The sequence below is a fragment of the Panthera leo genome, chromosome B2 (assembly GCF_018350215.1).
Source record: "Panthera leo isolate Ple1 chromosome B2, P.leo_Ple1_pat1.1, whole genome shotgun sequence".
In the NCBI taxonomy this organism is placed as follows: Eukaryota; Metazoa; Chordata; class Mammalia; order Carnivora; family Felidae; genus Panthera; species Panthera leo.
Window position 1 is genome coordinate 23,023,981 of NC_056683.1, and position 20,830 is coordinate 23,044,810.

Sequence of the window (20,830 nt, forward strand, 5' to 3'; positions counted from 1 at the left end):
TAGCCCACACTGTATGCCTTTGACTCTGGGGACAGAATCGGTGTGTGTGTATAGTTACAGGATTTTAGTTTAGCTACAAAATTTTAAACATAAACATAAATCAAGCCTGTTAATCATGTTTTCAGGTTGTCTGCATATTTACTCATTTTGTCTTCTTAATCCATTGATTTTTGATTCAGGTCATTTAAATTCTACTATGGTTATAAATTTATCAAATTTAACTTTTATTTCTTCAGTTTTGGTTTATGTATTACGGCTATGATGTTGGACACATTAAAATTTCTGATTCATAAAGCATCATGGTTGATGTATTCTTTATTCATACTTATCATTGTTCCCATAAATTCTATTTTGTCTAATATTAATATTGCTGTACCAGCTTTCTTTTGGTAAGTATTTTTTGATATATCTTTTTCCTGCCCTTTATTTTCAGCCTCTAATATCGTTTTGTTTTGGACCTCTCTAATTGAAAAACATCCATTATGATAATGTATGTCTTTTTTTTCTGTTTATTTTTGAGAGAGAGAGACAGACAGACAGACAGAGAGCAAGTGGGGAAGGGGTAAAGAGAGAGAGAGACAGAGAATCCAAAGCAGGCTCCAAGGCTCCAAGCTGTAAGCAAAGAGCTCGGTGTGGGGCTCGAACTCCTGAACTGCAAGATCATGACCTGAGCCAAAGTCAGACACTTAACTAACTGAGCCACCCAGGCACCCCTGATAATATATGTCTTCAATTGGTAAATTTAACCCATTTAGATTTGTGAGTACTGATATGTTTAACTTTTTTCTAAATAAAAAGGTTTTCTTAACAATTGATAGTTAAAATATATATGTGTGTGTCACACATATATAGACAGAGAGAGAGAGAGAGAGAGAGAGAGTCATAATTCAGCCATTTCTAGGCTTATCATTATTTCTTTTACCCATACCTCTGTATTTACTTTTCTTCTTGTTGACATATACCTTATAGCGATTAAAACAATAATTACAAAGATTGTTAAAAACCAGACTTCTGTATTATTAAAAGATAATAATATAATTGTTAATTACATATTACATAAGTAACATGATTAAAGTTACTTAAAAGTCCTATTCCTAGGGGAATAAACTAAAAGAAGGAAAAAACTTTTTTTTGAGGGTTAAGATTAGGTCAGACTTAGTACCAACACTTTAGTTGAGGCCAAGAATTAAAAAACAAAAACAAAAACAAAAAAAAACCCTCTCTCACCCCAACACCATTCTTGAAACTAACATTTTACTTGGGTCATAAACAGGTTCCACTTACAAAGCAGCCCCCTGAAAAGCAACAGAATATAGAAGAATGGACAATGAACTACAAATACCTGAGTTCAAGTTTTAACCCTACCACCAACTGGATGGGTAACCTGGGGCAACGTTTGGGGACTTCAGATTCCTCATGGTTCAAATGTAAACAATCGATCTCATGAAGTTTTCAAGAGGAGTGAACGAAACAATAAACAGGAACTCTTATCAAACTATATCATTAGTTTTATATGTGTAGGTATTGTGTATAATTTTTTTAACTATACAGCAGAAAATACAGTAACATTATCAGTCCAGATTAGTCATGTTTGCTACCCACTAAATTGGACTGGACCCCAAATAAGAAAACAAGATGAAGATCAGTTTCCTACCCCTCTTCCTATTTTCCACCTTCCAAGGATTTTTCCTCCATTAAAATGCTAGCGTAAGTCTCGAAGCTTTCCCTGCCACTTTCAAGGCATTCAGGCTTACAAATTAGTGAGCGCTTTCCTTTCTCGGTGTTTTAATGAGGTAAGCTGGGCTGAGCACCTGCCCGCTGCTGTGACCTGGACATCATATTACTAGCATACGTCTCCTCCAGGACATTAACTGTAGGTGACATTCTACCACTTGGTCTTATTTCCTCGACTTTCACCTGTCTTTGTTCACTTCCTTTTCATTGCCCAATAAACCCATATCCTTATTAATAGTACTAAGTCTGACTTAGAAAATAGACAGCTATTCCAACCAGTAAGAGTGCTCATTTAAGCAGCTCTGCAATCAAGTTTGGGTGGCCTTTTTGTGTAAAGCTAACCTACTGCTGTATTATCACAGACTCACAGGAAAACAGCACATCCTGAGGCAAACAGTTGTCTTGTATGACACGACTCATTTAATACAAGAAAACAATGGTCACTTATTAGCCTAGGGATCATATACTATTCCTTTCCATGTCCAACAACCCATTTAGCTTATGTTCACAGGAGGGAGTTTTGTGATGATAATCATCCCTCCTATTTCAATGAACACATTTGGAAGAAGTGCTAAAGGAGTAAAAGTAAAATACTTGCTGTGCTTCATTTAAGTCCATTTGTTTCTTACATAAAAAACAGAGAGGGGCACCTGGGTGGCTCAACTGGTTAAGTGTCCGACTCTTGGTTTCAGATCAGGTCAGGATCTCCTGGCTCGTGAATTCAAGCCCTGCATTGGGCTCCGCACTGACAGCACAGAGCCTGCTTGGGATTCTCTCCCTGCCCCTCCCCTGCTCATACTCTCTCTCTCTCTCAAAATAAATAAACTTAAAAAAAATAGAGACTTAAAAATAAATGAATGAAAGACTAGTGCTAATGCAGGTTTTTAGGAAACCGACTCAAGCTTTTAGGGATTTTCATAATTTGCCAAAAAAAATTTAGGAAATCAATATATTATGATATCAACTAACAAATGCAAGGTGCTGGGTGCTTTTAAGAATAACTAGAATATCAGATTTCTCAATCAAAAAGCGCTAAGCATCCACACATACACTTGAGGAACAGCAACAACTAAGACACCTCACAAAGAAAAAAATGTAAAGCACCTACAAATGTAAAGCAGGGAAGGGTAAGGGAAGAGCTTGGGGTAATAACAGTTTCCAATCTCAGCCAATAAATTGCCAGTCCCCTATACTGTATAAGAAATTCATTAACCTCTAATAGCATGAACACATAATTAACTCTTACGAACCGAGAACTGGAATAATCTGACCACAGATTTCAGCACTGTATGTTCCTCATTTTGGATTGAGGACAGATCTGAACCACTGACTATTCATTCATACGAAGAAATTCTGAAAAAAGCAGGTCAATATTGAAAGAATAAGGTCAGACAGGCAAAAACAAAAGCCCACTAATTTCTGTAGGTACCAACACAACAAATCAATCAAAAATATTGAGGCTTGGCCTGTACAAAGGAAATCATCAAGGATGTATAATACACAAATGCAAAATGAGATCAAGGACAAGTGGTTTCATTGAGATAAACTTTAGGGACTTCAACAAGAACATCCAGGCCTTCTGTCAAGGATAAGAATTGTCTCAAGACTCACCTCATGCTTCGAGAAGAGTCGGACCCCCTCCAGCTGGTGGAACACTGGGTAGTGCTGGGAGTCGATCTGGTCGCGCCGGTAGACATCACCCACCACCAGGAAGGCATCCAGCCCAGCACGCAGCAGGTCCCACTGGTGTGCGGACGTGTGAGCTCGCAGCATGTGAGTCCCATTCACGTAATAGTTGTCTCCCTTCTTCCGGCTGGGGTGGTCGGCTGGGATGAGTAGGCTGTCAAAGTTCTGCCAGGTGGTGACCACTGGAGAAAGGTCGTCATAAACTGAGAACAGCGGAGTCCCAAAGCGGCCCACATACTGCTGGTAGAAGTGTTCCTTCACCCTCTCCTTGATCAGCCAAAGAGGGTGATGCTGCTGATTGTGCAGATTCCTACCAACCCTGGAGAGAACTTTCCGGGAGAGGTTGCTGTAGTTGTCCTGAGGGTAGGATTTGCCCAGCAGCTCCAGCACGTTGCCCGAAGCTCCTCGGGCAGCAAACTCTGAAGCAGCAGGTCTTGAGCCCACAGTTTGTTGATGATGGCCTTTGGAGACACCGCTGGCCTTCCTCACCAGGTAGATATGCACGTGGCCAACTCTCCTGAGTGTCGAACAAATCATTGTAGAAACTTATTTCACAGAGTCTGGAAAGAGCACACGTGCAAAGCACAGGTCAGGCTTCACACTGTAAAAAGTAAACATGTCCTTTGTGTCTCCTCCCAACCCCTCACTGTCCTGACATCTGTCTCCCCACAACCTCCTCCACACAGATCAAATTAAGGAAATCTGCTGCCAGAGGCTTAATAGTCACCGCTCTAAGTCAAAAGAACCTTGGACGTCACTTTTAGACACCTACTCTCAAGTTGTCCTTCCCTTGTCCTTGAGTTTGAAGAAATCTTCCTTTATCACATCATGTCATGTCCTGAATCCCTTATGTTGAATAAAACTTTAAATGTGACAATTTCCTTGTATTTGGACTATTCAAGAACCAAAAAGTTTAGAGGGATCATCTAAAAGACAGGGAGGGCTTGGCTTACCCTAGCAAAGTCTCATTAATTAAAGGAAACACATGATTACATACAGCAGAACAAACAGATGATATTTGAAACAGCCATCCTGCACATTTCTGTTGATCCTCCTAACTACAAAGTTCTGCTTACCTGTGACAGACATGACTTCTGGATTATCCCATATATTACAAAATGTTGTTACGTAATGTTACAAAATTGTTATCACATTAAAATTTTTTTGATGTTTCAAATAAAATACACCACTTCAGGTGGTGGTTATTTTAGTTTTCACTTTTATAAAAACAAAAACAAACAACTTCAGGAAATATTATACAAAGTGATAGACTATACCAATGGACAGCTGAAGTTATTTTTATAAATGCAAATCTTTTCTGTACTCACATTTGGTCGTGTCATTTAAATGTGTGTCATACCACTGCAGCATCCTACCATTGTATTTTTGTTTTGCGAAAGAGCAAGTTTCTACTATACACCCACAATAAACCAGGAGAAGGGCTACACTTACATGGCTAGGGATACAGAGCAGTCAGAAAACAAAGCACTGACTAAATCTTTAAAAAACAAAAAATGCCTAGAATTTAATCTAAGAAGAGACCAAATTAATTAATTTAAGACAAGCATCATCAAATTTCACAGTAGAAAGTCACTTCAGAAGTCACCTGGCACAGGCCATTCAATGTCAAAGATGAGGTGGCTAAGATGGCTAAGTGGCTGACTCTTGATGTCGGCTCAAGTCATGATCTCACAGTTCATGAGTTGTGCACTGAGAGCATGGAGCCTGAGATTCTCTCTCTCCCTGTCTCTCTCTGCCCCTCCCCCGCTTGCACACGTGCATGTGCACACGTGCTCTCTCTCTCTCAAAATAAACAAACAAACAAACAAACAAATAAACAAAAAGGTGACAAAGACCCAGGTATAGCTGACTGAACTTTAGGGCACTGAAGAGTTAAGACAACAGAGGAAGAGTCTGGGCCACTAATGTATGGTCATAGAAGCAAATTTTAAACTGACTCAGGCATCTCAGTAATAAAAATCCTTAGATGTCATTTCCCTATGTTCATAAAAAAATTTACTATGAATTAAATCACCGAAATCACCTTCAAACTTTTAGAATTGTTTTTATCTATTGAGCTACTTTAAAGCATACAACCAAGTGGTTATTTTACTTTAATGGCCCTATAATCATACTAAGAAAGTACATACCTTCGTCATAGTAAGCTGCATTAGAAGGGAATTCTATTGTTCCAAGTGACCATCAAAAGCATACTGAGCATGTACCCAGGAGCAGAGTGTAACTGGTTCAAAAGTGCAACTGAAAATATCTAGCTACAAGTTAAGTTATTGTGGGTGTGTGTGATTGCTTATTAGAAGCCTGTGCATTATACCTTTGCCAGAGACTACTGTCATGACACAAGATACCCGGGAACTCCCTGGATTTATTCGAATACGGCATTATTTTGTCAGTTGTTTCTAAAAGTGTTTTTGGGTGAGCTTCAGGGGGAATCTGTCTTCCTATGTACAGTATTCAGGGGCTTGTCAATGCAAGAGATAGGAATTTTAAATATGCATGTGCCACCTTATACATCTTGGCACAAACTCAGGCTGTTAGGTTATTAGCTACCTAGCTCAGCACCCTTGGCAAGACATGAGAAAGCATTTCTTCCCTCCAAAGGCATATGCTGTTACACAAAGTTCAGAATTCTTCTGGGGAAGGTGCTATTGGTGCAGTTAATCAAGGGTTGCTGACTGTCTTTTCCTTCTCAATTCCTAGCCCTTTACACATGCACTTCTAGGTTCTGTTCCCACATCTGTGCCCTATCCTCATGCCCCTTCTTTGTTCTCCTCACCCCACCTCTACCTTACTTAGGAAAGTTTAATTATCTTGTCTTCTTTTCCAGGCTTTTTATCTAACCTGCTCAGCCCTGGCATTATGTTCCCCACTGTGTATTCTCCCCACTTAAAACAATTACTTGGGTTTCTTTCTTCTATTATCATCTCTTACAGGGAGAGAATAATGATTATGATAACATTCCCAGTTCCATCCAGCAAGATTCCTTTCCTTTTGTCTCTGTCAAATTTCCTATAAGAGTTCAAGGGGCACCTGGTGACTCAGTTGGTTAAGCACTGGACTCCGGATTTTGCCTCAGGTCATGATCTCATGGTTCTTGAGACAGAGCCCAGCCTGGAGCTCTGTGCTAAGAACACGGAGCCTGCTTGGGATTCTCTCCCTTCCTCTCTCTCTATCCTCCCTCACTCGTGTGTGGCTGTGGCTGTGGGTGTGTATGTGTGTGTCAAAACAAATAAACATTAAAAAAAAAAAAGTTCATGTGGAAAACACAGGAGCCATGGGAAAATACCACCAATGGCAGTCAGACTTCTATTGATATGGCAGGTCTTTTTTTTTTTTTATTTTTTTTTTCAACGTTTTTTATTTATTTTTGGGACAGAGAGAGACAGAGCATGAATGGGGGAGGGGCAGAGAGAGAGGGAGACACAGAATCGGAAACAGGCTCCAGGCTCCGAGCCATCAGCCCAGAGCCTGACGCGGGGCTCGAACTCACGGACCGCGAGATCGTGACCTGGCTGAAGTCGGACGCTTAACCGACTGCGCCACCCAGGCGCCCCGGCAGGTCTTTTATCTCATGCTTTCAACAACACTGTGAGGTAAGTACTATTCCTACCACTTTACAAAGAAACTAAGGCTTAAGCAGATCATGCAACTTGCAGAAACTCTTACATCTTCCCAAGAACAAAGTTCAGAACTCTGAGCAACTCAAGTACTTCTCAATCAATAGAGCCAGACTGTTAAATTCAAATCATACATCTTTAATTACCTCTCTTAACTTCTTTCTTATGTGAACATGATTACACATAATTGCATTTTAAGTGCACAAATGAATACAGGAATGAATAAATTAATACATCAAATAAAACCCATTAGTTTAGATAGTGGAAGTGAAATACTATTTAACCTAGAACCATAGGACCAAACCTGCCCATGTTCTGTTTTTTGTAAATAGCTTTCTTGGACTGCAGCAATGCCCCTTCATTTATAGTTTGTCTGTGGTGGCTTCTCTACTCTTAAGGCAGAGCTGAATAGCTGCCAGAGACTAGGTCTTTAGCAGCAAAGACCTAAAATACTTACTATCTTGTTCTTTACAGAAAAGTCTGCTGAGCCCTGTTTTAGCTTAATTCACTGAAAAGTTCTTCCACACTATTAAGAATCTCTTCCTAGTCACAAATATATGCAGATTATAGAGCCACAAAAAGTAACAAAAGTACAAATGTGGATGTTAAATGTGCTAACATTGGTAGAGAAGAGACCGTGAGACCAACCGTGAGAAGAGTCAATACAATACAATGGGCAAAAGACCACACTTTGCAGACACCCACGTGGGTGTGACCCTAAGTTGGCCAGTCAGGCACTGCGTATTATCCTCAGACATACCACCGCCTGATCTTTCAGACTCTCAAGTTTCTCATGTATAAAAATTTAGAAAACAATACCAACCTCATAGTAAAAGAATTAAACTAGATCTTGTTCATAATATACTTAACCCAATGCCCAATATGTAAGAGATGAGTTGAATCAAGAGTTGGAAATGACCCAGAGACTTCTAGAGACCAGATAACAGAGAAAACAATAAAGTTATTCACTGAAGAAACACAGGATGAATTTTGTTTGTCTGTTCAAGTGATTTTCATATGTGTATTTGTGGTTGGAGAAGGAAATAGCTTTGGATAGGTTGAAGTTAAGAATGGGTTAAGACAGTCATGTTAGTAATTTCTAGGAATCAGTCTGTAGTATGGGTTTGAAAATGAAGTGAGAGATTAGTGCTAGAAATGTAGACCTTGAAAGTTATGTGTATAGAGGTAAGAGGTAACATCATAAGGGTATATGAGAATCCATGGGCAAGTGAGAACAAAAATAAAAATCGGCAAAAGACTGAACTCTTAGAAATTATCATATTTCCAAGGGAAGGGTATATAAAGAATAAGCCAGAAGAGAACCAAAGAGTACAGTATCACAGAAGCTAAGCACAATGAAGTTTTAGATGGAAACCAAGGTGTTTTCTGAACCTTAATGCTACTGAATGTGCAATCCTTAGCGTGCTATATTATTACTATTTGTCTTCTTGTTAGACTATGTGGTTCTTGAGAGTAGAACTAACTAACTCTCTCTCTCTCTCATGTAAATCTTTGTATACCCAGACTCTAGCACTACCCCTGATACTGGATAAAAGAGGAGGGAAGAAGTAAAAGAAGAAAAACCGAAAAGGATGGAAAGAAAATTGGTCAAAGGATAAAGCATAACAAAGAGGTTAGGCAAGGAGCAAAGTAAAGAATTATTTGACAAGATGATCATCAACAGGGCAATTTCAATATTTCAATGGCTGAGTGAGGACAGAAATCAGATTATAATGGGTGGGGGATAAACTTAAGAATCCCCCAGGCTTACACCAATGGGTTAGCAAGGCATAAAGAAATACAAAGCCATAGGATGCTCACACCCGCATTTGGGCAAACAAGACAAGGCAACCAAGAATAGGGAGGTGCAAAGGCATCCCAGAATAGAGAGGAGGTACAGAGTCCCCAGAATAGAAAGGGAGGGGCAAAGGCCCAGAAATGGGTACAAAGGTGCCCAATACATAGGTATATGAAATAAACAAGATTAGATATTCAGGGTGGAAGCACCCCCAATTTAGTACTATAGCAAAAAGCTGCTTTCACAGGAGGAAAGGACCAAGTTGGGTAAATAGGTAAATTGGGCTACAGACCACTGCACTGCAGGTGTAACAGCCCAGAGTGGAGATGATCAACAAAAAGAAAGGTGCTTTGTTAACTCTGAGATTATTTCCCCTGACTCATCCCCTAGGCTAGCTAAGATAAACAGAAGTGTTGCCTCATGTCTGCTGTAAACAACCTTCCGCCCAACTGCCTAGCATTAGGATTTTGCTTTGTATTAACCCAAACCCCTAACCCCAGATATCTTCAAGACCCCCTTTCCCTCACATCCACAAGGTAATATTCACAGATTCATTGTCTCTTTGTGCACATCCCTCTCCATGTTTGCAAGCCTTCTGATCCTAATAAAAACAGGGCGAGGACCCTTATTCAGGGCTCTTGTCTTTTCCCGGACATTAGCCATATCTCACTTTTCATCCTGCATCCCACTGTCTTGCTAGACAAGACAGAAATTTAGACCGAGAGTCACAATGTGACAATAATGGGTTAAGAAATGAACAGAAGATGTAAAAATGAAGGAGGATACCAATGAGAGAATAAATGAAAATATTTAAAACTTCTGAGACTCAAGGAAGGGAAGCTGAAGGAACTTTTAATAGATGGTCCTAATCTCTCAAGGAAAGCTGTAGATTTATAAATAAAAATACTGTGTATGATCTCAAATTCACCAAATAAATGTGATTTTTTTTTTCAAAGACAAATGCTGTAATTTAGAGTGAAAAGTTATAAATATTAGAAAACAGGGTCAGAGGAGGGCACTGTGCATGAAATTAAGGGGAATCCATTTAAGAGTTATTTGTAGAAAATAAAAATTAGGAGAAACATGAAAAATTTGAAAAAGTAAAAGGAAACTGATTTAGAGAAAGTATAAGCCCAGAATGTGTAGGAAAATACTAGAGAAACAAGGATGATTGATGTGGTTACTAGGAAGTCAGGAGTCAGCCAAAAAGAAGTACCTGTTAATTCGTGACCTGTCATCCAGGAACAACCTAACAGCAGAGAGCAATCACTAGAATATTTTTCTAGACAGACCCAAAGATTACTGATTTTTCATAAATAAATAAATATTTAATATACATTCTGTACAAATCCAAGAAAGTCACCAACCAAGGATTCTGGAGGCTGGTGGATATTGATCTGAATATTACTTAGTACCAGATAACCTGTCTTCCTGGCACAGCCTTAATTTTAACCCATTTCACTCCAATCTCTTGGGTCCCCAGAGCTTTCTTAACTGAATGTTAGGCCTACTTTTCGATCAACCAATCATTGTAAGTCAGAATATCCTACAGGAATATCCTATAGGAATACAGCACAGCTCCTTATCAAGAAGGCAGTATCGCTTTTGAAAAAATATGCATTAATAACAAGAATGTTTACATTTTATAAAATAGTTTCACATGCATTTTATTATTATTGATTCCAATAAGACCTCCTGCAGTACACATAATTATTCATCACAATTCACAGAAAAAGAAATACCAGTTCATAAGTGACATAACTCAATTCCCATGGATAAAAGTAGAAAATAGGGGCCTCGAATCCTTGTCTTCTAACTTTAAAATCCCATGACCTTTCCAATATACTCTAAGCCACTGAAGAAAAATAAGATGGAGACAAAAGAGGAACAAAAACAAAGGTATAAATAATAGTTTCTTTAGTCAGTGGTAAAAGTTTTAGTGCAATAAAATAAATATAAAAATGTCATACATTGACTACATAAGGAACTCTGTGTACTTCTCACTCTACCATGACTTGAAAAAAATATGCTATAGGTAGTCACTACTACTAAAAAATGCAATGACATTTTACTTACAAGGACATTTATTACTTTATTACTTACAAGGACATTTTGAGATGTCTGCAATGGGCCAAAACTCTTTTTAAAAGGCTATTCAGGTAAGTTCATACTGACTTTCTTTTGATACATTTTCCGATAAACATCAGAAGGCAAAATCACTCTGCTGGCTTTAGAGTGAGAGCCTCAGAGCCCTATAAAAAGTGCTCACTGGTGTTGTTTGTTGATGATGGGAACAATGAAGATAAGGGGTCATCTCTTCCAGTGTACAGGATGGGCTAATTCATTCCATCATATTTTCCTTCCTTCTTTGGTCATTCCAAGTTCTGCAAACATACAGTATTTTAAGCTACTTTGACTAATTACAGATCACAGGACATAAAAAAAAATATTATGGTACTCTAAATGACATTTACTTATAGCTACTACATAACTTTGTGTTTATAAGAAAAAAATAAATAATTACAAATAATAAATTCAAAACAGAAAATAAATGAAAAATCTGACTGGAACCTGCCTTTTCTTTATTCTTGGGTATTGATAGTTGTAGAAATTACCTAACACCACAAGAGTCCTTCTTCTCTTACTTTCTGGTCCTCTATTTACATAGTCCAAAACTGTGGATTATTAGAAAACAAACTTCTGACTTGATGTCATTACTACCATGAGTAACTGTGCTGCACTACCCAAATCCGCCCTCAAGAGAGAAGGACTCATCCACCCAGATGCCCCTCAGGTTTCAGCCTTTTTTAAAGATAGCCTCACCTCAAGAAAACTGCCTTGCCCAGGGTCATACAACCTTCCAGGAGCAGTCTGCATCCATTATGGTGGGTGGTTTGTTTCAGGAAAGGCTGGCTGACAGGCCCCCATGCAGGTGGCTGAGATTTTCGTTGGGACTGTGCGGAAGCTCAACTTCTCCCTCCGCCCAATCCAGCTTCTTCTCAGTCCCCCATAGGTGTTGCTGCCAAGAGCAATACCACATAATTAATAAGTGTCCTGCATGCTAAACTTCACCTCAGAGTTTGCTTCCTGGGAAACCCAGTCTGGGACACATTTAACAGAATTAAACCCTCTACTCTTCCTCCTAAAGCAGAAAGACAATATATTGAGCTTTATTTTGATGCTACCCTGACACTCATTTTCCTTGTAATCAGAGCAAATTGTTTTCTCTGCACTTAAAATACACATAAAATTTAAGTGTAGAGTTCCGTGGCATTTAGTACATTGACAATGTTGTGCAACATCACCACCATCTCTTCCTGGACTGTTTTTATCATCCCAAACTGAAACTCCGGTAAAAACAATTTTTTTAAATGTTTATTTATTTACTTTGAGAGAGAGAGAGAGAGAAGGGGAGGGGCAGAGAGAGGGGGAGACAGAGAATCCCAAGTAGGCTCTGTGCTATCAGTGCAGTGCAGGGCTGGAACTCACAAACTGTGAGATCATGACCCAAGCTGAAATCAAGACTCAGGTGCTCAACCAACTGAGCCACCCAGGTGCCCCCAAACAATTATTTTTAAAGAAAAATTATATAGTGACATTTAAGACTTTTAACACCGTAAAATCCTTAAGGGAAGTGAGGCTAAAGTTCATCTTCTGCAAGTATCAAAAGCAATGTAGTTAGTTCTATGTTCCAACTTGGACAGAAAATGCTTCTTAAAAAATTGACACTGGAACCAAATGAGAGAAAAAAAGAAGTCCTAGCATACCATAAGCAGTACACCTTAGACACTGGATCACTTTTTTCCAGCCCTTCTTGACAAATGGTGTTGTTATTTACAAGACAGAGCTTATTCTGACCAAAAACCAATGGTCCATGCCATCCAACAGAACTTTCTGCAATGACAGGACTGTCCTATATCCACACTGTCAAATATGGTAGACACCAGCCACATCTGGTTATTGAGTATTTGAGATGCGGCCAGTGCAACTGAGGGATTTCATTTTCAATTTTATTTTACTTAATTTTAATTGAAATTGGCCACATGTGACTAGTAGGTATATTAGGGCAGATCTAGACCCCCATATAAGAAAAATGAGGATTCTATAACCAAAACGATCAAAAATGATTCCCAAGATTGTGTTTTTAGTATATAAACTAGCTTCCAAAATAGTATATGGATTTCAGCTTATAAATAGGGAGAGCTATTCAATCTTCAGAAGAATTTAAAAAATTAGAAAACTAGAAAGGATCACAGAGATCATGAAGTCCAACAGTCATATTTTGTAGATACCAAGTCAAAGATTAGCTATATCCCCAAGGATGTGCAGCCAATGAGTCAGTCAGAGGTGAGAACATAGTGGCCTAATTCCCAGGTAAATGTTCCTTCTACTTCAACTTAAGTCTAGTTAAGATCTCACCTATAATGTAGAATCTAAAAAAGCAAGTACACAGAAGCATAAAGAGTAGAAAGGTAGGGGTGGAGTGGAGGGGGAAATGAAAAGATGTTGGTCAAAAGGTACAAAGATGCAGCATGACATCAACTATAGTTTATAATACTGTATTGAATACTGGAAATTCACAGAGAGCAGATTTAAGATACTCTCATTGAACATAGAAAAATGGTAACTATGTGAGGAAATGATTGTGAATTAGTTGGATTGTAGAAACCATTTCATATATGTGTATCAAAAAATTATATTATATACCTTAAATATACACAATTTTTATTTAAAAAAGTAAATTAAGTGAATTTAATAAATATATAAAAATAAAAAGGTATCTGAGGCATCTTGTTACATGGTCACAAATTATACTTGGATGCTTTTGGTTGTTCAATAGGCCACATGAGAACACTGTAAACTGTCTTTACCACTATATATCTAGCACAAGTGACTAGAACTAGCAAAACATCAAGCAAATGTTTGTTGTTAGAATGAATGAATTTTGTAACGATTTAAACAGTCGGTCCTTTCAATTTCTCTCTAAGTCTTGTATGTAAATGAAACCAGGCAGCGCATTAAGTCTGCCTGACTGGTAATTTCTTCAAAGCACAGTTAGCAAACATGACCCACATATGGTCATAACCATACCAAAAAAAAAGAAAAAAAAGAGATTAGGCACATTCCATTAACCTCCAGTTTCTACCAAGAAATATGAAGCGTGGCTCAGTCAACACAGTTTATACATTTTACCCCACTAAAATAATGGTGGGGAAATGCCCAACTTCCGTTAACTTTTACTCATAAAAGGGCAAAGCAAGAGTACGTTTATGCTCCTGCTGAGTAGTATGAATACCAAAAAAAAAAAAAAAAAAAGTCTCTAAAAAGGCAGCTATATTATTAGTGAGAGTGTTATTGGTGCAACCTTTCTAGAAGGGAATTCAGTAATACCAAGAGATTTAAAACTGTTCATACCCTTTGACAGGGTAATTACCTTTCTAGGAATTTATCACAAGGAAATAATGTAAATGAAGACAGAAGTTAAACACAAAGAAGTTTCATTATAGCATGATTTATAATACAAAAATATTAGAAACAACATAAACATCCCCCAACAAGGGAGTGATTAAGTAAATTATAGAACCATACAATAAAATATTATGCACTCATAAAGTATAATGGTTTCAAAGAGTTTTAATGATACAACCATATACTTATAAAGTGATAAATAGGATATAAAATTGTATGTATGATATGATCTTAACTATGTAAATATATATCTATACCTATAAATATACACATATTATATTTAGGAACTAAGCAAGATTTAATAGTTATAATCCCCAGTCCTTATTTTCTGTTTTGTACTTTTATATTTCTAAACTTTCTAAACAGATACTAAATTTTTAATTAAACTTTATTATGAAATATTGAATTATGATTATAAGAAGTTGTTTTAAAATATCTGTTGAGTTGAGCTCTAGCCATCTTAATTGCCTATACTAAACCCACTTATAACTACATCAAAAATAAATGCCACCAGTATAAATGTAACATGGCCATAGCAATGACCCGCTAAGCAATTATTTTTTTAGAACAATGCAGGTAGAATGCTTGGCATGTATAAACTTCTGTGCCTTTCCAATTTCCTCTCCCTAGCTATAAATCAACTGTCACAATCACCATGCCAATCACTCAATGTTATTTCCCTAAGATATTCAGATTTTCTAGGAAATTAATGCCAGATCCTATACCAAATAAATGATTCTCAATTATACCCATTAATGAAGTCTTTAATGCATGTTAAAGCTAAAGTGTTACATTGTATTTTGGTTAAACAAACATTTCTTTCTAAAGGAAAATTCTCACTAAAACTTAGTTCAAACTAAGCTACTACCTATGCTTTATATGCAACTCATTGTATGGGACTGCCAGAGGATCTCAGAAAAGTATGGCAGTATTACTACCATCATGGTAATCATTAGCCTCAATCTGGCCATCTAATGACGGGCCAGCCCTGATACATGGAAGTTAAGAAGGCTTGTTCCAGTCTATCTCTTTATCATGGGTTTCTGGCCTAGCAGGCTCTCCTCAATTCAGTTCCCCCTTGTTTACTGTTATTACTGCACACTCACTGTTCAAGGGCCAAGAATTAACTCATGACACATTTTTCACTACAGCAGTTATGGGGTTTTACATCTGCTGTGATGTGTGTTTTTCAACACCACCAAGCACGTCTCCAGTTCTCTGCAGATACCAGTTGGATGCCCTACAATTTACTGAATTCTGACATTATCTACCTGGAGATAGCATTAGATAGCGCAGGTTAAGAACTCAGTCCCACAAAACTGCCCCCTTGCCCCACTTTAGATGCCAATCACTAGTCTAGATGATGACCAGCTATAAGTCAGAGGTTCCCCCTCCTCAGGTTTTATCAATTTACTAGAGTGGAACTCAGGAGAATAGTTTACATACTATATTACTGGCTTATTATAAAAAGATATAACTCAGGAACATCCAGATAGAAGAGACACATAGGGCAAAGTTTGTGGGAAGGAGGATGGAGCTTCCATACTCTCTGGGCACACCACCATCCACATGACTAGCAACCCTGAAGCTCTCTCACCGCATCCTTCTGGGGTTTTATGGAGGATTCATTACATAGATCTGACTGATTAAATCAGTTGTCATGGTGTCTGGGCTCAATTTCCAGCCCCTCTGCCCCTCCTCAAAGGTCTTGTTGGTTCTCTTGGCAATCAGCCCCCATCCTCAGGTAACCTAGGGGCTTGCCAAAAGTCACTTCATTAATATAAACTCAGCTGTGCTAGGAAGGGTTTGTTATATGAGTAACAAAAGACACCCATTTTACCTTTATGTCCCTGGAGCTTTTTCTGGTAGTGGGGACAAAACTAAATATTATAACAAAAAATGCGACTATGCGTTACAATTACAATTAGAAATTACAAGGGCTGGGGCACCTGGGTAGGCTCAGTTGGTTGAGCTTCCGACTTCAGCTCAGGTCACAATCTTGTATTTTGTGGGTTCAAGCCCCACATCGGGCTCTCTGCTATCAGCACAGAGCCTGCTTCAGGCTTCAGGTCTTCTGTACCCCTTTCTCTCTGCCTCTCCCCAACTTGCGTGCACTTGCACACTCTCAAAAATAAAATTTTTTTTTAAAAAGAAAGAAATTACAAGGGTTTTAGGAGCTATATGCTAGGAACATAGACTAAACCAAGTATGTATTTCTTAATTTAAATCTCATTAGCACATCTGCATTCATAATGTCACCGTCATCAGCACTACTGTCCTCATGCTGGCCTGAATTCCAGCAATTTCCTCATCATTCAAGGAATGTACAAGAGGCACAACATTATCAAATTTAGCATCTATTCAATTTATTTAATAGTCTGGGTGATCAACTTCTGGCATAAGAAGAGAGTGTGACAAAATCTTTTCATTAGTGCCATGGTTTCCTTCAATGTCTCCTTTGCAGGTTCAACTTCAAACCTCATTGTAGTCCCAAGTCAGGACCAAGCATTTGTTGTGTTGATTGATCAACCTCATTTCAAGCACTAGCAACTGCATCAATAGCATTTTTAAGGTTGAGTTCTTGTACTGAAAGTTGTAAAACCCAAGGAATCTATTAACTACAGCAAGCATGCAGATTACCTTTATTTTTTTAACGTGTTTACTAACAGGAAACCTCACTTAAAACAAAATCAGGAAGTCTCAGGATGGGAAGCTCTATGCCCTTCCACTCTTTATCAATATCAATTGCAGACCCAACAAGAAAAGCCTGACTTGACCTTACTGGGACTTGACCTTACACATGGAAGGAAGCTGAAGGAAGAGATGCTTTCCTCATCCCCAGGTAACAGCTCAGCCAATGAGAAGCCACCATACTTGGAACTCTGAGTTTACTACAAGGAACTTTTAGTTCATAACTGCCTTCCCAACTTACTCATTTTCTCCTTGAAAAAGCTTGCCTCTCATTTGTTCCCCAGACTTGCCTGAGGTTTTGCCTCAGTTCAGTTGTCCTGGGATTGCAATTCTCTTTTATCCTCGAATAAATCCATCTTTTGCTGCTAAAATAACTGGCAGTTTTTACTTTTAGAGTTATCAGGGGCATAAAATTCTTTGGTCACCAGGCTCTATTAAATGTGTCCGTTAAAGATGTCACATTGTTGGGTTAGGTAGACGTCAAAAACATTACTTTTCACAATAAATTGAAAAGTAAGGCTGTGTAAACCAGTTATCTAGGAACAACAAAATTCCTTTTTTCTTCCAGTCCAGCTTATCATTAGTCAGTTTGTACTGCTGATTCAAAGGAGTAATAAACTGTTCAGAAAATACTTCTCTGGTTAGCTCTGCTGTCTTCTGTAAATAATAATTTCTAACTAAAATGCATGTATACTCATCCCCCCTTATTCATGGGGAATATGCTCCCAAGACCCCCCCCCCACAGTGGATGCCTAAAACTAAAGACAGTAATGAACCCTATAAATCCTTTTTTGCTATGCATACCTGTGATAAAATTTAACTTGTAAGTGAGACCCAGTAGAAGATTAATAACAATAAAATAGAACAATTATAATAGTATGCTCTAATAAACGTTATGTGAATGCCCCCCCCCTTCAAAATTGTTAGAGAAGCCAAGAACACACAGTTGAAACTTGGTCAAATAGGACAAAGGTCTTACAAATTAAACTACATACACCCAGGTCCTGGTCACCATAGCCAGAGTTTTTCCTCCTGAGACTGAGACTATCATGAAAAGGACCATATGCAAATGAAGTCAGTCATCAGAGACAAGACCACACATTATCTAGATAGCTGTAGCTTGGAGAATAAGTAGGAAAGTTATTCTGGGAGTGGTTCTGTTCAATACACAAAGAATAAAATCACCAAGAGTCCAGCTTGGCTGTGCAGAAGATCAGAAGATATGGTTTTGCAAATTCTGGAAATAACAGGGCACCACAAAAATTTATCTCCTGCTGGTTGAGTTGAAGTCAATATAAATAACCTGGATGTTTAAAATATAAATATTCACACTTTGAATGCCAAATGCATCTAGTAGTAACTATCTGTGGACATGTATATCTCTCCCACTAGAAAACAACCAATACAGGCTCAAACGGACACTGTGTTTTTGAAATCATTGATTTGCAATAACATGAAATGCCTAGGAGAAACCTTTTAACACACAGTTGTACCGAGAGCATCCCATATTCTTTCCTTGACTTTTGTCCATTTAGACACAATTATCCTTTTGCAGAGCATCGCTGTGCTTAATTCCTGGAAATTACTGTAGGCACCAATAGCAACAACCTGGCTTTTCTACCTGGGGCACTTTAACAGCACTGAAGAGAATAAAGTGAATAAACTCTTTTCTCTAAGGATTCACCGAGATATGTTTTTCTGATTGATTCTGGAGCATGTAAGTGACAAAAGGGAAGCCTGCAAGGCAGGAAGCTGTAGTGCCAGCACACAAGAGGGTCTACAGCTCGGAAACACCAGCAGTCCCTTCCCTTTCAAAAATGCTCTCTTCTTGCATGGATAAATGAAAGTACTTCTTACCTTAAGTGACTATTTATTTATTCATCATTGGTTTCAACAACATATTTAAGGCATGGCTTAAAGCCACCAGCAAGAAATTGGCACCAGACTTGACGCCTGGGGCACATGGCTTCCACAGATTGGCAAAGGTCCAGTTGCAATATTAACGAGTATACCATTTGTCAAGACAATTATGCAAGAAAACTTGGCAGCTGCTCACAGAGGGCAAGCCTGATGAGAAATGGTGCCAGAGCACACGGATCAGAGAGCCTGAGAAACCCCCTGGCAGTTCAGTCTTCTTTGGTAAGAGTTACCTTTTGTGTAGACAATGCCTTTTATTAAAATGAAGTCTTAAGGGGGAAGAAAGGAGCTGGAAAAGCAATTTTAAAATAGTCATTATCTGAATATACAATGCTCCCATTCAGAAGAAGTGTCTTTTCATCACTATAAATTCAGTTGAGAAATGACTACCAATATCATTCTTTGCTAATAAATGCCATATTTTCAAGAATGAAAGTTTTGAAAATGTTCTGTCACACGGGAAGTTTCTTAATTGTTCAAGAATAGAAGGGTACTCCAGAGAAAAGTTATCTAGTGGTGGACATAAAAACAAATGGAAAAATACTGCACTTGGTTCCAAGAGAAATCAGTTCTGTTGCCCTAAGTCAAAAGGTTAAAATCTGTAATTAAACAAATGCACAAGGGAATGACTGCAGACCAAAGACGCTGCAAAATGAATTTGAAGATTGGTTAATAAGTATCTTAAAGATATCGCCATATTTGGAACTGCAGAGAGATTCCCAATCACTCTTGCACTATTTTTCAGTTAAGAAAAGTATCATCAGTTAAAATTAAGATCATGTCACCAGTATCCATTAGTATGAATGAAATACCAAAACTGCTAGTTACTCTTAACGTGAATCAACTACTAGTTATCACTTATTTTGTTTCTAATGAAAGGCCTATACTGTGGTTCTCCATCCACATTTGCAGAATGACAGAATAATTATCCACTAAATTCCACATGTAAGATAAATGTATAATAATCTTACTAAAGTACATGTACATAACAGGCTTAAAATTTTAAAAAAGTACTCAGCTAATGAAAAAGAATAAAGTTTTCACCCAGAAATAATTTAGCAAGCAGAGTGGCTATGGCAAATAAAATTAAAACTTGTTTTAAATCAATTCAATAAACTGCCTATTAAAAACTATTTTAGGCAATTAGAAATATTACTGTTACATAGAAAAATAGCCTCCAGGTTAAAAATTATTTTCTCCTAAATATTCTAAATAAATTGATTTTAGCTAAGATTCTCCAAATAAAGTTGCTGCATATAAAATCCTGGAGTCTGGGCTATAGTGGTGGAAGGAATAAATCACAGCACACAAAGGCTTGGCCAGTCCTCAGTTCCACAATTATTAAGTAGATGCTATCAGCCTGAAATATGTGTCTACCAACAAATGGTAAAATAAAATCACCTCCTCTCAAAAGTGTTTCCTTTCTTCTTTATATTATTTTTTTCATTCAGTTCTCACAACAACACAACAAAAAACATAAACGGATTTGTCCAAAGTCAACTGAGAACTGAAAGCCCTGAATGGAGCATCAGGAATCAAGCCCAGGCCTTCTGACTCTTGCCAGATCCTGGTCTGTCCTGCCACTGCCATTATCAGCCCTCTCCTGATAAATACCTGCTGCCCTCACTTTTTCCAATGGACAGTCCTGATAAGCTCCTTGTCAGTTTTCTTTTCAAATGAAAACACACCTTCCCTTTGAAATGTTTTGTAATTGCAGAGGTGTTTTATCTCTGTTAAACTATGTCTTATCCTTCCTACTTTCCTCAAACACAGCTGTGCCCTCTCTTCTCTCTTCCCCACGTGCACATAAGACACTCACTGAGCTCACCCGGCAGCTGCAAATCCATCTGTTAGAGCTTAAGCTACTGGAGGACAGGGACAATGTTTTTGTCCGTAAAAG

At 38.1% G+C, this 20,830-nt stretch overlaps 1 protein-coding gene across 30 annotated transcripts in view; it reads right to left on the bottom strand.

Moving 5' to 3' along the window:
• Positions 1-20,830, bottom strand: part of FARS2 (phenylalanyl-tRNA synthetase 2, mitochondrial) — a 538,971-nt gene that overhangs the window by 393,940 nt on the left and 124,201 nt on the right. For 23 of the 30 annotated variants that reach the window (XR_006202464.1, XR_006202465.1, XR_006202466.1 and 20 more), the window contains 3 exons: positions 11,677-11,872; positions 10,957-11,237; positions 3,346-3,980 (listed from right to left, as the gene is read on the bottom strand). Coding sequence is in view for 24 of the 30 variants with exons in the window: in XM_042938006.1 (XP_042793940.1) it covers positions 3,346-3,957 (612 nt within the window). In the remaining 6 variants the exon portion in view is untranslated. The remainder of the gene's footprint in view (positions 1-3,345; positions 3,981-10,956; positions 11,238-11,676; positions 11,873-20,830) is intronic. The other 7 variants (XM_042938002.1, XM_042937993.1, XM_042938004.1 and 4 more) reach the window with 4 other exon arrangements.